Source organism: Pleuronectes platessa, chromosome 17 (genome assembly GCF_947347685.1).
Source record: "Pleuronectes platessa chromosome 17, fPlePla1.1, whole genome shotgun sequence".
NCBI lineage: Eukaryota > Metazoa > Chordata > Actinopteri > Pleuronectiformes > Pleuronectidae > Pleuronectes > Pleuronectes platessa.
This window is the reverse complement of record NC_070642.1, coordinates 14,482,665-14,499,993: the sequence shown is the minus strand read 5'-3', so window position 1 is coordinate 14,499,993 and position 17,329 is coordinate 14,482,665. Positions and strand designations below refer to the sequence as shown.

Here is a 17,329-nt window from a genome sequence, read left to right as displayed (position 1 = left end):
TCGTCTGATCGAATGATGCCCCTGATTGGTTGGAGAGTCATGGGCTTAGGCTTCGGCGTCCAATGGGCGGCCGGAGCGTCTGGTGTGATGCCCCGCCCCGGCCGACTCTCAACAAACCACGGCCTCTGATTGGTCGGGGATGTTATCCATGAAGGAAAGGTACCTGCTGTACATTTTGAATAAAATAAATTACGAAGGGCTGATACCTGCCGGCTGTGTTCACACTGTATGAGATAGTTCATGGATGTTTTTAAAACGTATGGAGATTTATGATTCTCTACAAAAGTGTTTTAAAGAAGGTTGGTCTGTTATTCAGTCAAAGACAACTTTATTGTCAATTCTGAAATATGTGCAGGACAAAGACAGGATTGAAATGCAGATTCTCTCTGATCTCCGGTGTAAACCACAAGTAGACAGTACATATAAGTATGCAACATATTAAGTACATTAATATGTATATATATATATATATATATATATGGTCTATTATTATGAATTTACCAACTGCAGGGACACTATAAGTTACACTAACACAAATATCTAGGAGTTGTTGAACTTAGGCTACTGGACATGATTGTGTTACATTTTTTTTCTATATTTACATATTTTTCACAGGATTCACCATGATGAGTTTATGTTTTACGGTTTAACATTCCATTTAATAGGGAATTTGAATGTTAATGTTATTGTATTCCCCAGCATTACATTGTACTGAAGGGAGGATGAAAGCTTTCTGGGAAATATAATTTAAGACGAAACATTTCAAGTATGTATATCAGCTTATATTGTGTAAATAAGCAAAGTAAATAAATACAAAAACTGCAGCAGGTGATATACCTATTTACCTTCATGTGTTGTTTCTCCGCTTCCTTTGGACTATCCCTCCATTTTATGTCCCTTCAGAGTATCTGGTCGTACCTCAAAACCTCCTGGAGCTGTTTGCTGATATTGGCACAGGAGCACATTGTGTGAATAGTTTGATTTTATAATTTTTTTCAACTTTACTTGAAATTACTTTTTGATGCGACCCACGTAAAAACTGTAACTGGCTATACAGCTGACAATGATGCACCTATCTACAATACACTGTTACACAAGTAATGTTCTTTTTAATTCTTTGCTTTGGGATTTTAAGCTATATTAGGATTATGGTGTAAACAGAGACAGTTTCTTTGTTAGAGAAGGAAATTCTCCTCTTCTAATATTAATGGGTTATCTAAATTCTTCTAATAGACCTGTAGTTTATCTACTTGACGGTTAGCTATGTACGAGGTAGGTCTTTTAACAGCTCATTTGTTTTGAATACACAAGTATCCACCATCGCTACAACTGTGTACCCATCATCCATATCGTGTTTTGTTCGACTTTGACGGAAGTTTTCTCCTGTTAGTACAACACGTTTGTGTCGCTTGTACTGTATGTAGTGTAATTCTTCTTAATTTTCACCCTGACTCAGTATGATTGATTGCACACAGAGTACCAAAGGAGATGTGTTGGTAGTAATATTTAAACCAGGATGCTGTGCTCTCAAAGCATACTGCATGTGACTATGCAGTATTCTTTCATTAGCAAAGCAGGACAACAGCTGGAGTGCAGCTGTTTGGTCACAGCCATGGAAACCTAAGTAATGATACTGATGTGTTATGTATTCTCGTTTCTCAGGTTTGTGCTGCAGAAAGATTGCAATATGGCATGTTGGGCATGGACTGCCTGATATACCCCTGTAGTGTTCATGTTTAATTCATGGACACTACACATACTGGAAATTAATGATAAGTCGACTAACAGTAAATTCCCTGTCAACTATTTAGATATTCTAGAAACATATTAAAAGGTCATTTCCCCCTGCTACTTAGTCTATACGGTTTTTATATTGTATTTTATTTACATTGTATATATTGGTTTATTTTTGTCGTGAACTGGTTGCTGGTTGTACATCAAATTGCCCTTGAAGGATAATAAAGATTTTCTTTTATGGACAACTTTAGTTAATTACAAGCTGCACAAACCAAGCAGGAGCAGCAGAGGAACCCAGCAGCCAGCAGGGGGCAGCCTCAGGACATCACATGGAAAGAAGCTGCAGCAGACTGTGATTCTTGTAAGCTGTCAGAAGACGAAGAAGGTTGGAAACTACTGGGTTATTCTCTAGCAATAGGTTTTTAAAGCATGTTAAATCATCCAGTATCTAAAATCCCAAAATATAAAAAGTAACTTCTAAGTAAGGCTGTCAAATATACACACACACACACACACGATAATATTTCCATAGTCTTATAGTGCTTAGCTCCTCATGGTAATCACCAGGCGGTGTGGCCTGGTCTGTAGAGTGACGCAATGGTCTTCTGCGCACATGTGCGCAGTGGTCTTCTGCACACATGTGCGCAGTGGGCTTCTGCAGCATGTGCGCAATGGTCTTCTGCGCACATCTGCGCAGTGGTCTTCTGCGCACATGTGCGCAATGGTCTTCTGCGCACATGTGCGCAATGGTCTTCTGCGCAGCATGTGCGCAATGGTCTTCTGCGCACATGCTGCGCAGTGGGCGCAGCGCAGTGGGCAATGGTCTTCTGCGCACATGTGCGCAGTGGGCTTCTGCGCAGCATGTGCGCAATGGTCTTATGTGCGCAGTGGGCTTCTGCGCAGCATGTGCGCAACTAACTTTTTCTGTTAGTTGCCATCGTTCACTGTGTGTGAGGACGACGTAAATAAACCAGCGTGGACTTCTTCTATATACCTCATGAGGTAGGCTTCTCTAAGATCGACTTCAGTTGCGCCATCTACTGTTCTGGCGGTGAATTGTTTTCACAACAAAAAGGCTCGTAGAACTATAAATCAAAAAGGGTCCGTCCGCTCTGTCCGTCCGTCAGTCCGCAACGGACTCGGAGAAGCATACTGAAGGCCAATGTATGCTTCTCCGTTTTGACGAACACGGACAGATAGGACCGCCCTCTCCAACGTGGAACGCCCTCTCCGTGCCTCTCCGCGGCTCCTCGCAGAGCTTTTCGTGCAGCTCTCATTTTTCTAACTACACGTCGAAATGACGGACAGCCCACGGATAGCCCTTGGCTGTGATTGGTCCGCTAACGCCAGCATTTCGGAATGGAAACTTCCTGTTCCATTCCCTACATCACAATAAACCAAAATCACAACTACGACTCTATGATTAATGTGACAAGTGTGTTAAGCCAGCGGCGTTGTCCGGCTGACAGTGGCTGGTTAGAGCACTTACGGCATGTGTGTACGGTCACATGAGGTTATAACGAACTTTCATAACGGGGCTAGCGGGCTAGCCACCATGCTAACTGCGGTGGGAACAGCGCAAACACCCGCTGACTTTAATCCCACGGCTCTCATGACACTGTTTCTCAAACACCGTCAGGTTAGAAGCAAACACTTGGTAGTAGTTAGTATCGGGTGTCCCTGCTGACTGTGTGTGGAAGCTGGGGGGAAGCTAGCTGCCTCCGTGTAGCTTCAAGCTGTTGCAGCTGTTGAATTAGCAACGCAGTTTGGAAACAAGACCGGGGAACCGCTGCGTTAAGACACGATAACATAAGCATTTTGACCCGCTGGGTGTCACTTTATTCAGCAAAAACTGTCGCGTCATCAACATCCTTTTTCTGTTAGTTGCCATCGTTCACTGTGTGTGAGGAGCCGGGAGGACGTAAATAAACCAGCGTGGACTTCTTCTATATACCTCATGAGGTAGGCTTCTCTAAGCTCGACTTCAGTTGCGCCATCTACTGTTCTGGCGGTGAATTGTTTTCACAACAAAAAGGCTCGTAGAACTATAAATCAAAAAGGGTCCGTCCACTCTGTCCGTCCGTCAGTCCGCAACGGACTCGGAGAAGCATACTGAGGCCTTGAGGGTTGTCTCAGAGCCTGGAGTCGGTCCTCGGCGGACCGCGGCCTCGGGCTAACACAGGCGGGATGATTAGAGTGGACCAGCATGGCAGACTCATGACCCCCATGATGGCAGCTCACAACGCGCTGATGCAGCAGGACACCCGTCGCTTCAGCGAGGCCAGCATCAACCCCCCGCCTCGACCGCCGCCCCCCAACCTGAAGCGCCTGAACATCAAGTCCCAGAGGAGGCCCATGATCCCACTCCCAGGCGCCTCCCGGCCCACACAGTTGATCCTGCCCCCTCCGCCACAGCCTCCGGCACAGCCCCCCCCCCCAGCCTCAGCCGGGCTCCAACCTGGCTAAAATGGCCCACTTGGCTCGCTCGACCCCGCAGCTGGATGAGGTGGACAACAGGGAGAGAGAGAGAACCAGGGAACGTGAGAAGTCGTCACATGTGCAGAACACGAGGGAAGGTCTCATCGGACAGGTATGAGATGAGATTTCATATAGATGAGTTCTTTCTACAGGAAAAATATCATCAATATTTTGGAATTAAAAAAGGTATAAAATAAAACGTTGTGCTCTGGTCAGATCATGGAGTCAGTACACGGAGTGACCACGGAGGAGGTACCTGGAACCCTTTGCGAGCTGAGCAACAACTCAAGGTCTGAACCATGAAGAAAACACATTAACTACCTGTTTCTGGTTTGAACCAACTGATAATACCCACATATACAGCACCTATTTTTTAAAGGTGCTGTATATGAGACATAAAAGCCGTTTTTCAGGCATGAACTCTGGTAAATATCTACTGAATTGGGTGTGGACGTTTTCTGGAGTTCACAACTACAGGAAAACGTTAATGTCCTCTTGTCTCTTATCTTTTTCACTGAGACGTTATCCTGCACATTACATTAGCTGCAAATACTTTTTTTACCTGAATGATTTTGTATATATTGTGTTAGAAATGATTATTCTGTTGAATAAAAGTGATGATCTGCTCTGATCTGATTTTATACATTGAAGTCCATCGAGTTGCATTGTGGGTAATTGGGCATCAGGTTTTTACAAAGAGCTAGAACGATGGGTTTTTAATAAAAAGAATTAAAACAATCTTATATATTTTCAGGTTTTCACAGTCCTCAAGAAAAAATATTCTTGCATGTTTGATCTTCCACATTATTTAACTCATTTGTTATTTTATGCATATAATCTAAATAGTTAAACATATTTTAATTTGAGTACATTTCAGATAGGACATCTAACTTTACTAAAAGCATTTCATTCACTTATTTCCTTCACATGATAATGACAATTTTGATTTGATTTATTAGTTGAAAAACCCAGGTTCGTTGTCACTAATATCTACTTACCCCAGTATATCAGTGACCTCTTTAAGAGCAGCTTTACAGAAAAGCTCAGTTTCTCAGTTACATAACTATCCTTCATCGTTTCAAAAAGTCTCGTACTGTGGGTGATTCTTGCTGTTACCATTTTCTTCTTATAGTTTTCTTACTTGCACATAAAGCTGGTTCGGAAAGCTCAGGAGTAGTGGAGTGTGTACGGAGTGAAGACGCACATTGGCTTTGTGAGATGCTGGGGATTCAAAGGATGCAAAGAAACCCTCTTCAGGGACATCCCCTTCAGCCAATTGAACTGTATAAATCTGACTAAGAACCATGAGGAATATGTCAAAGCAGCTACAAATAGAACTGATCTCAATCCTTTGTGTAAAAATCAGAGCTCTGCAGTTAAACGCCTCTTGAATTCTGTGAATCTGAGTTCACCATTGATAGGCATCCTGCAGGAACAGGACTGAAGGAGTTATTTCAAGAAAGTGCTCAGCATTTATGAAAGCAAACCAGAGGACGTGAAAAAAGACTTGACGCTGAAGCTGAGCGCCGCGATCTGAGCTGTTCAAGCTCTGCTGTCAGCAAAAAGTGACATTTTGACGAACATCTGGAAAGCAGGAAGGCGTTCACACTCAATCAAACTTTTGGTTGTATCATGGACGATGCCATCCATGATGAAGTGAGTGTCACTTTTCAACAGTGTTGGAGGGAGATAGTGCAGGACAAATACGCAGAGTTCATCAGGGGGAAGCTGACTGAAGAGTTCAACCAGTGTGCCGTCCAGCTCTTCATCAAAGATATGTTTAAGTTCACAAACAAGTATTTGCACATCGGGAGGATACAGTTTTTGGAAGAAGAGTCAAAAGGTCAAAAGCAACTCGGTAACTCAACACAAGGAAGAGTGATTCAACCAATCTGTGGAATGCTTGTAAAGCAGGATGATTGACAACAAACCTCCACTTCATTCATACCGGGGGGAAATGTGAAAACTGGGTTTGCCTTTCAAATGCGAAGACATTGTTTGGTCCGACTTGTTTACAACAGGAAATTCATCTAGTTTCGTGTCCAATTCACGCTGGGAATTTTGAGGAAATATTCCTGTTCTATTCTCACATAAGCTCACTCTGACATTTCAGGAATTTTTTTTATTTGCACTTTGGAAGTAGTTTGTGAAAATCTCTGTTTTAGTGACTGAAAATGTTTTTTGTGTGTAGACGAGAGGCTCAAATTCAGAGGAAGACGTCTGTTGTATCCGGATCAGTGTGGACAGAGTGATACAGCCACTCTAAGAATACTTCGGTGTTTGTCTAAAAGCAGCTAAAGGGATATCAGGTAGCGTTAGCACAGACTGAGAAACACACACACACACGTTTATCTCTCATTGTGTCTTTACTTACAATATATCACAAATGGTGTATAACACAATTATACTGGAGTGGAGTTTTTACATACACGCTCATATGCTTATTTGGGTAAATTACAGAATCCCAAATTACAGAATCCCACATTTACACATGTTGCCTCCATGCTTGTCACAAGCAAATTCAAGCAGTATCGCTATCATACTGTAAACTTCTCCTTCATGTAGTTTATCAAACAACCTTGATATATATATTATAGATGATTATTAGACGATAATGTGGTTTGAGTTGGCTCTATAATAATAAATAGATGGAGGATTGTTTATCTTGGAAAGTGTTTAGGAGGCTCCTCGTTTGGATGCACTTTTGTACTTGTGTCAGCAGAGGGAGCTGTCTGACAGTCTGTCCGCATCATATTGGTCATGTGCATCTTCCATAATAGTTTTTCATTTATCTTTTCATACAGTTGACAATACTGATGTGTTGTTTTGTACTTTACATCTAAAGGACAAAGGCACAAAGTGTAGCTGATCCAGTCCACCAGGGAGCAGCTCCTATTGCAATGAGTGGGTCATGTGTTCTTTTACCGAGGGTCATATTAACACTGGTGTTGAGGAGTGATGGATGTCAAGGGCAGTTCTCTTAGTTTCAGCAAGTTTTCCAGAAATTATTTTTGATATGTTTGTTTGAATAAAAAGTCTTGCTGGGAAATTTTAATTAGACTTCAGTCATTGGAATTAAATATATGTGATTAAACCTGACTGTATAAAATTATCTTTAATAAACCCAATCACACAATGTTTGGCCATGTTTGTGTTTTCTTAATGTGGAGGTAAAAGCTGCTAAGACTGAGGTGCTTGAATAAAGTAAAACCTACATGTAAAAAGCTCCACAGCAGCTTGCCTCGCAAAAAAACAAAACAATGCACCAGTTTCTTTGGGAAAATACTGAAAACTGAGGCGTGTGGATTATTAAAGCAACACTATGTCATTGTTATTGAGCAGCAGCGCCCTCTGCAGCCATGGGCGGTGATTCATTCTGTTGAGCTCCATGTCCGAGCGATAAAGTGGTTTTCATGTAGAGGAAAAACAAAGTCCCACCGACCGAGCTGAGACTCAACTGAACAGTGGATATTACCCATGATCCCCGGCTTCCTGAACAGGAAGCTTTTTCTGTAACAAATGCACTGAACTCTGTTGAGAACTCTGCTTATTTTAAATGTTTCTTTGCTGAACATGAAGATAAACACCGTTTTTTTTTTTTTTTACTCCTTTGGAAGGAACTTGCTGGACTTGATTTTGGCAATTGAAGCTTTGACTAGTTCCACACTTCTCATAGAAGATCATAACCGCTCACCAAGGTTGCATTGAACAAGAACAGATGTTTGGGGTGAGGAGTGGGTATTCCAAGTCAGTGAACCTTTAAAATCATTTTGTATGAAAAGTTGCATAGTGTTGCATTATGTTAGCAGCACATATGTTGTGTCCCATTGTGAGACATTGCTATTGAGTTCAGACATCTTTTACAAATGTACTACTCAGGTAAGTTTCTTTTCTTATTTATATGAATGGTCCATGGAGCTAAACTGTCCTGCTGTAATTCATTACTTTCATTTCTCTGGGAGATTGTCCTCAATATTATCCTCAAAATGAAAAAATCTATTGAAATAAAAATAACTCAGTGAGATAAAGTCTGACCATTACTGTTATTTGTCACTGGCTTATGTCACAGTTTGTGTCACACACTCCCATTGCGAGAAAACCTTTTGTCTAACAAAGTTGGTGTTTTTTACATATCAAAAGTTTGCGTTTGGGTCGAATCACAGAGCTGCTCCTTCATAACTGTCAAACTCCATCCCGGCAGACGTCCATCTTTGTAGCGCCCTTCATTTCCCTGTCTCATATCTTTGCACTGCACAAACTGCTGGGTGGAGTCCTCCGCATCCACAGCAGTGGTCCACGTTCCCAGCACTCTTGTCTGTCAGGAGAGTTTAAAGATGAGTTGGTTCTGGTTTGTAGGTCTTCTAAGCCAGGATTAGGCTGCTCCACGGCTCAGCTTTGGATCCAGAGGATCCGCTGTGGCCCCCGGGGGACATCTTGAGAGGAATGGCTCCACCTTGAGCTGCCATGTAGGCCGGCAGTGCGGAAATCTATAGAAAAACAGAAGAAACCGATTAGACGACCCATACAATTAGCCCATCCCACTAACATCCACTTTTCCTTTCCAAGATAGGAAAAGATCAAATTAAATATTGTAGATTTTGTTTTACAATAATTATGTCTAAGCCATGACGTCACCCTTTGGTTTGTGAATGGCCATTTTGTAGCCTTGAGTCCGGCATTTTGTCATATCTGTCAATCACGCGATATCCATGCCCCAGTGCTTATGGTGCTGTATCGTCTGTTTGACTCTAGATTGGACCATTATTTACTAAATGATCGTCACGCTCTTGGTTTTCTCAATTACTTCTATAGAAACAGACTGATTTCTGGTGCCAGTGGAGTCACCCTCTGCTGGTCATTAAAGAGAACACGGGCTTCACACACTTCCGCAATAGTTTCACTTTACGGAACCTCTACGTCAATTTTTATGTACAGACTATGGTCTTAACAATAGTTGAACTGTCTCTTCCTGGTCTGTAATGCCATAAGGTCACTATTGGACAGATAAAGCTGATGATGAACTGTGCCTCTAGCTATTCTGCCACCTGGTTTCCTAAATATTCTCTGACATCTCTCAGCGTCTCACCTGTGAGTGTGCGCTGTGGTGTGAGAACAAGCTGTGAGCCTCCGGTTCTGTCTTTATCTGACGAGGCTCCTCTGTGCTGCCGCCGCTGCTGAGGCTGATGCTGCCGGTGGCGTGGCGGGGAGTGCTGCAGGGTGTGACTTGAGTCCCCTCACAGCCTGGAGTCCCTGTGAGGCACAGAGTCGTGGTCATGTCACGTGTATAGTCAGAACACACGAGTGGGGCCTTGAGACATGAAATACACACTCAACCGGTAAGGTCAATAACCGAGGGAATCTAAATGTCTGCAGGGATTTTGACTCATGGTTTAATTAAAATCCATTGAATCATTGAAGCTCACCGGTTTGGGACTTGTTGAGGTTCTTGGGTTTGCGTTTGCGGGTCTGGATCCCCTCTTTCTTCATAGCCAGGGGTCGTGGTACCTGTCGAGACACCAAGGCGAGCAGAGAACTAAGTAAAATGTGATATTAAGTTAAAAAAAATCCTGCTAATTTCTGAAGATATCTTTTCAAAAACTATATATCCTGTTTATCACATAAAATGGATTACTGTCATCCTAGTGGTCTAACCTTTTTTTTTTAGGGATGAAAGAAAAAAACAGCAAACGCTCTAAGAAAAAACAATGTTACATGATTTACTTGTCTTATCTTAGTTATATTATTATTGGAATGACATGCAGACATTCACCAATATGATGCCTAGGGTCAACTAAGAATTTGTCTAGACTATGTGATCAAATGTCTCTTACCCCGTGGAGTTTCATGTAGAGGCCGCAGGCGTTGCAGACCGGCTCGCCCTCTGCGTTTCGTCTCCACAGGGTGGTGGTGGTGGTGTGACAGTTGGTGCAGGACAGGCCCACCCTTCTCGAGGCAGACTGATTCAAGTAAAGAGAGAGAAGAGGGTTATTCATGTGTCACAAAAGAAAAGATCTGTGAAGAACGAGCTGATTGTGAGTCCGGCTGTCACGCACCAGTCGTCGCTGGGGTTTGATGAGGGGCCTGTTGATGCCGTTCATCTTGTGGTACAGCCCGCAGGCGTTGCACAGGTAGTGGCCGGTGCCGTCCCGCCTCCAGAGGGGGGTCGACATCGCCCCACAGTTCACGCACTCTCGGCCCTCAGCGAAGTCATCGAACAAATCTGATCAGAGATGACAAGGGAGAAATCAGGTTAGCTGAGGGAAATGTTCCTTTTGGTTCAAGGATAATTGACTGAATATCTTCACTGGCACAGACGATAAATCAGTCCGAGATTTAAAATAATCTTAATCATTGTTTGATTGCCTGTTTTTACACTTGATTTCTGTAAAAAAAGTAGTATAGTATTGTATTTGACTATTTTATATTGAGCTTCTTTTACTTTATTGCATTGCTGAGCTGACCTGTGCCTCTCATCCCACAGTTTTCATTGTAGCGTTGACCCTGTGTTAACTTACATGTCAAATAAAAGGTGAACCCTGGATGTTATGTTTTCACCCCAGTCCGTTTGTTCGTGGGTTGGTTTGTGTGATTGTGAGCAAGAATAAGCAAAAACTACTTGACGGTTTATCACGGAACATGGTGGACGTTTAAAGTACAGATCAGGGAAGAACTAATTGACTTTCTTAAAAAAATTTAGATCTTTCCAACATTTTCATTGAACCTGGATCCAGAGAATGTAAACGTGTTCTGAGAAGGGGACTGTAGGGCCTTGATATGTATTACTTCGCAAACCCTACCTTCATGAAACCAAAGAATTATATCACTTATGCTCAGATAAAATGAACTTCCAATTGGGCTTGTGCCACAGACATTCTTTCCATCCTCTTTTTAATAAACAGTCCCTGACAGGCTGGTTATATGGTACAGGGACATCTGTACACCAGCAGGAGGCGCAGGCCCACAGTTACAAAAGGCCCACACAACAGCAGCCTGGATTCCCCCCTTATCTCCCAACTCCCCCAGCAGATAAAGAGCAGGCTGGAAATAGAGACGGAGTAGCGCTTCATCGTATTCAAATAGAGACTCTGTGTATGTCACATCTCCTTCTGCCTCAAAGATAGCACGACATCTGATGAATGTAGTCGTCACTCGCTCATCTGACACATCACAAAGTATCTCCACAGAAACAGAGGGGAAAAGACCTCAATTTGCCTAAACATAGCTTGAGAAACTGCAGAAAACCTCAACGTAAAACTCGAAAAAATTTACATTTGACTGGCGTCACAATGTGTTTTTAACCACACACTCCACTCTCCATAATTACTCCTCTTCAGAGAGTGTAAACCTGGCCACCAACTGCTCCTCCAACGGTAACCGATCGGATACACAGCCGCACGCAGGCCTCCACCAAGGCCGAGAGCCCAACAAGACACAGTGGGCCAGGCTAACCTTGAGCCAGGCAGCAATAGTAGCCAACACAATGCATCAACATGGAGACAATACACAAAGAGAAGATGACCGCAGCGTTCCACATCTATCTGAACAGAGGGTTTTATTTTTTCCGCTGTACAAATGTCAGGGTGTATCTTCTATCAGATACAGGCCGACTATCAGGGTGCAGTTTAAAAACAGCCACGCTAATGCTTTAGGAGACCAAAGGTGAACATGGAGTGAAAGACGCAATAGAAGAGTCACTGTCTGGACAGAGTAAGACAATGTATATTTGATACTTTTAGTACATTTCAGGTTGGATTATTATAATTTTCCTCCACTACATCTGATGGCTGAGGTCTCAAAGTGTTTGATATAAGTCATTTGTCATTAAAATATCACAAATTATCTAATTTAATAAACCATTAGCTATTTTACAAACTATTTACAACCAACACGATATCAGTGTACTGCTTTCACAATTTAACACCTAGAGAGGCCATTTTCAAGTATCTAAGTTAATTTACTCAAAACTGTACTTAAGTACAAAGGTAATGTATTTGTAGTCTGGTGCATTAAAATCTACATCAGAGAGAAATATTGACGTACTCTTTCTCCAAAAATGAATAAAATATTTTTTTACGAATTGAGATTTAACACATGATGAACCCTGAAAATATAATGCGACCTTTTACATTAAACTACTGCTACTAAGAGCATAATTTACTCACTATATCAGTAATAATCTAATGATAAAATCTATACTGTCACTTTTACTGTTGATACCTTTGTTAATAATATCGATAAATAATATCGATATTATATACTAGAGGCGCTTTTCTTGTAATGGGAATTATAATTTTTAAAGCTAAGTGTCATCACTTTTACTTATTTATTAAAACTCATACATATCAGAGTCATAATGCATTTTAGAAACTAAAATAATGTGTTATCCAAAAGAGTATCATAAAAAAGCTTTTCTTGTACTTGAAGGAATTCTTGTCTTATTGACATTTACAATTTAAGACCATTTGTTAGAAAGAATTATATAGAAAAAAAAGGTTAGGGTTAGGGTTAGTGTAAAAAAAATTTAAAATCAAGTTTTTAACCAATTTGCTTATAAACCATCGAAGTAGTTGTGATGTTTCTCTGGAAACACAAGATGTACTATAAAATAAATTAAAGCTATTTTCAAAAGCAAGAATTTAAGTTCAAGTATCAGGGTAAATAAGAATTAGATCTTTTTTATGTCATTAATATTAAAATTCAAATAGAATAATGTATTTATCATTAAAATAAAGCCAATTGTGATGTTGATGATGATTTCCTTCTGTCATTGACTCAGAGGAAAAGTTACATTTCCTTTCTTTTCACCAACAAAAGAGACTTTCACTTTAAGACTGACTGCCACTGAATGAATCGCTGATGTTTGATTTCATTTGACATTGTTATAAAACAATGAGATGCAGTCTCTGTCTTTTCCTGCATCAATAAATAGGAGCAATCAGTGAAGAGGCCACACTGTGAGTTCAGCGTGATCCTAATCAGATGAAGAGGTCAGATTGGATCAATGCTCTTTATCTCTAATAGCTGATGTTTCTTCATCAAACGGTTCAAGGGGACGACCTTGTAGATGAGACCGTTAAAGCTGTTCACATAATCAACACACGGGTCAACCATTAATGGCCAGAGAGTAAGAGCAGCTAATAGCAATGAATGAGGAATTCAACTGATGTAAATTGGATGTAAGTGAAGTGATACTTCATTGGAAAAAACAGTCTTAGAGAAAAGATTGAGGGATTGAAATGGTCGAGGCCTCATCGCCCTGCAGCAGCTGTAGAGAAACTCAGGTCCAACTAACTCCCATTTGATTGTAGATGACACAAGATGCAAGTCAAAGCATCGGGAAAGGAACCTGACAACCTGAGTCCAATCAATACATTGTGAAATCGCTGTGATCCAGCAGTGACTTAAAGATCCATCAGTCAGATCAGGGCATCGGCTGCAGCCCACTGTTAAATAACATATGTGTATAATATGAAATTTATTGAATCCTCAGTAAAAAAAAGGGTGGCCGATCTCTACTGATCCACAGGCTCATGACACAGCTCATAAATTATAATCCTCATAAACAGTGCTATCAATTCAGCCTTAGTTAAATATTAATTTATCACTTATTATATTAAAATATCACTTCATTCACTTTGATTCAGAAAAATGTTTATGTTAACTTTGTACGCCATTTAAACACTCAACAATACACTTAAAGAACTCGACAGGTTAAATTAATCTATAACTCCATATCTATATTATCTAATTATAATATTCCAATTTGACAGATTATCTATTTGATTGATAACAGAAATTTACATTTTTATATTTGAACATATTTAAATGTTTTCTTTCATCAGTAGGCTAAGAGTATTCATTTTCTGGGATTTAATTAAATCAGCTACTTAATGTTGCTTTGAGTTTAGATGTCAATTTAGTTAATAAAAGTAATACATGTTGAAATGTATGCATTGTATTGTAATAGTGTGGTTTATGGTAAATTGTTTTCTAACTTTTAGTTCAGGAATAAGAACAAGATTGTTTTTTATTTCTTCGATTTGTTTTCCCGATAAAACACGTAATGAATCCATTTTATACAAAGTGATATTCAGACTTTAATTGTTCTCTGACCCAACACTGTAAATATATATTATAAATAATTATAATATACTATAAATCACAGCCTGAATAACTGTCTTAAATTCGTTATGATGTTAATGAGTGTTTAACGAGTTCAATATAGTTAATAAAAGTCTTCCTCATTCAAATAAAAATAAATAAAACGTAAAGATAACATTTTCATTACGAGTCAATGACGTATAATCAATTTGTATTTTTTATCTGACAAAATATAAATCATACAATGTATCGTATTATATTGCTTTATTGTTGTATTTTTTCTATTTCAGGACGTTGAGATAATTGCAAAATATTAGTTCACTGTCAAAGCCTCAACCTTTGGCTAAAAAATTAAGAGATTATTTAAGCAACAGGCAAACCTTTTTCCCATAATTTTTTTTATTAACTGCACTGATGCATGTCAACATTTTGAGATGATCTCTGCAGCAGAACCTGTTTTTTTATTTCATAATAATAGTGATTCAAACTTCCAACTCCTTCACGTGTGTTTTCAAAGCCATTGGTGCATTGTAATTAACTCCTGACAAATCTTAATAATATACAAAAGCTTTTAAAGTATTCCTTTCTCGTCTGAAGCGGATAGGTTGACCTTTTCGTATTTTTGCTGGATGTCAGATAAGTTCAAACACATATTATTGCGGGAAATGCAGAACATTTTCAGTATGACTCTTAAGAATGCATTTTATTTCCGGTTGCTTACCTATGTTTGGATGCCGTGTTGGAGTAGCACCGGCTTGGAGACCGTGGAGGACCTGGCTATCGAAATGGGACGCCGGCCACGTTCCGCCCATGTTCGGGGTCATGTAGGCCGTGTAGGGGCTGTGGTACGACCCGCTGAGGCCCCGGGCGCCGTAGTGCTCCCTGCCGTTCGCGGAGATGTTTAGCGGGCTGGTGTAAGAGGCTGCCACCTCCCGGGCCGCGGCCACCCCGGAGGACATAGGTGGGCTGCTGGAGAAGGTGAAGCGCGAGGACACCGGGGAGTGGTTGTACGAGGACACCGAGTCTGCGCCCGGCTGCGCCCAGGCGGAGTGGCTCGACACGGGGCTGCTCTGCTGCGACGCACCGGGCGTCTGGAGGTAAGGCAGCGCCGGGATCATGGGGGTGACGACCCGCGTCGTGGGCACATAGACCGGGGAGGTGCCCGCCGAGGCGTTGTGCAGAAATCCGGCCTCATAGGAAGGGGGTCCGTGGTTGGTGGTCATTATGCCCGGGTACATATCCTCTCCTTGAGGCTGCACATCCGTGTGGACAGATGGAGGAATGAAGGATGCTTTTACGCACAAAATGACCGAGTGTTAACGCGGAAAATCCACAATCACCTGTGGTCCCTGTTAAAAATCAGATGTGTTGTGGAGTCAAACACAACGTGCAGAAAAAGTAAGAGGAAAGTGAGAGACGAGACATGAGAGAGGAGGAGGAGGAGTGAGTGACTTCACCTTGTGATCAAGATCCAGCTGTTATCATCTCTCTCTCTCTCTCTCTCTCTCTCTCTCTCTCTCTCTCTCTCTCTCTCTCTCTCTCTCTCTCTTTCTCTCTCCCTGATGTTTGATCATTTCGAGTTTCAGAATCGATTAACCAGATTGGAGTTTATTTGTATCCAAATATCTGAGGTGGATTTGATTGATGCTGATTGATAAAGAGAAAAGACAAATGCTTTCGTATAAACTGGCTACTTATCGAAAAAAAAATTAAGAAGAAAATCCCCATGATGTTTTGGGGTTTTGGTAATAATTTTGAGCTGTTTCCTTTTTTTTAAATTTACGAATACCTCTCTGTTCTTTTCAGTTCGAGGTTGTAAAAGCAGATCCATTTTTATTTCTAAATGATGCTGTTCATTACTTTTTACTAAATTTATAAATATCTGTAAAAAGTTACACAAAATAAGTTTGTTCCTGACTCGTCGGTGTTTCTTGTGTGTCTTTTGCGATCCCGTTTTGGCCCCTGGTGGTGTTTGAAGTCATAATCTCATAGAGTTTTAAAAACATGTCTCCCACTAACTGAGAATAAAACTACTGGTTTATTTTACAAGATAAATTGGATCATGAACGAAGGTTTGATCAAGTGATCAATACATGTTTGACCTATGGATTATAAGCACGTGGTCATAAGCTTATCAGTTTTTAAACCTTTCGAAGGTCTCAATAATCGGGGAGAGCCACTTATCTCATCTGATAGAAACAGGCCTGTGTGTGTTGGATAAATATTCTACACATTAATAGATATTTTCGAGGACCACTGCATAAAGATAAATCTCTGCATGTGTGGATATATCAGCTGCAACCAGCAGGATCTGACCAGTCGTTATTACTGGTTTGATTCGTCTTATTTGAAACTTTTCACCACAGTGTTGTTGTTTTTTTCTCGTCGTGACAAAGATGATGAATGGCGCATGGATGCTTGACGCCTTTGGTCGGATTTATACCTGTCATCAACACCAGTGAAACGTAAACACACGAGGCCATTTCATTGTGCAGCCACTTCCCACTGACAGTCTCCCAGTGAATTATGTGACTCTGCACAAGCTGCCGCACAGGTTGGAGAAACACACACACACACATAATGCGTGTGTGTGCGTGTGTGTGTGTGTGTGTGTGTGTGTGTGTGTGTGTGTGTGTGTGTGTGTGTGTGTGTGTGTGTGTGTGTGTGTGTGTGTGTGTGTGTGTGTGTGTGTGTGTGTGATATAATAATTGCATTATAAGCATACAGGCCTGTTCTGTAATGGTACTGGAATAAAAAAGATGATACAAAAAATACACAAACTTAGGGAAGTTGAGCTTTAACTAATGATGCTTTTAGAGTTATATATGTTTCCAATCTCTATAACAAATAACTTTCCCTGTGATTCTGTTCCATCGGTTCATATCTCTGTATTTTATGCCATTGCAGTCCCCAGCATGTTAGCTTGATCACAGCTATGATTTCCAATTCCTGCTGTGAAAGGGACATAGTGAAAACAAAAACTAAAAGATGTAACCAATCAAATCAAATAATA

General features: G+C 40.9%; 1 protein-coding gene across 1 annotated transcript; it reads right to left on the bottom strand.

Moving 5' to 3' along the window:
* Positions 1–7,956: 7,956 nt before the first annotated feature.
* On the bottom strand, positions 7,957–15,802 carry gata4 (GATA binding protein 4). Its single transcript, XM_053445912.1, has 6 exons — positions 15,038–15,802; positions 10,269–10,435; positions 10,047–10,172; positions 9,639–9,720; positions 9,302–9,465; positions 7,957–8,702 (listed from the first exon to the last, which is right to left on the bottom strand). Exons 1-6 carry the CDS (start codon positions 15,552–15,554, stop codon positions 8,577–8,579), a joined length of 1,182 nt encoding a protein of 393 aa, XP_053301887.1. The 5' UTR covers positions 15,555–15,802; the 3' UTR covers positions 7,957–8,576.
* Positions 15,803–17,329: the final 1,527 nt, after the last annotated feature.

What these genes read in the sequence shown, in the direction of transcription:
- gata4 (XM_053445912.1), bottom strand. Translation starts at nt 15,554, where the DNA reads ATGTACCCGGGCATAATGACCACCAACCACGGACCCCCTTCCTATGAG. An exon ending in TCAAACCCCAGCGACGACTG is followed by an intron (nt 10,173 to 10,268) that starts GTGCGTGACAGC and finishes TACTTGAATCAG; the next exon opens with TCTGCCTCGAGAAGGGTGGG. An exon ending in CCTCAACAAGTCCCAAACCG is followed by an intron (nt 9,466 to 9,638) that starts GTGAGCTTCAAT and finishes TGTGCCTCACAG; the next exon opens with GGACTCCAGGCTGTGAGGGG.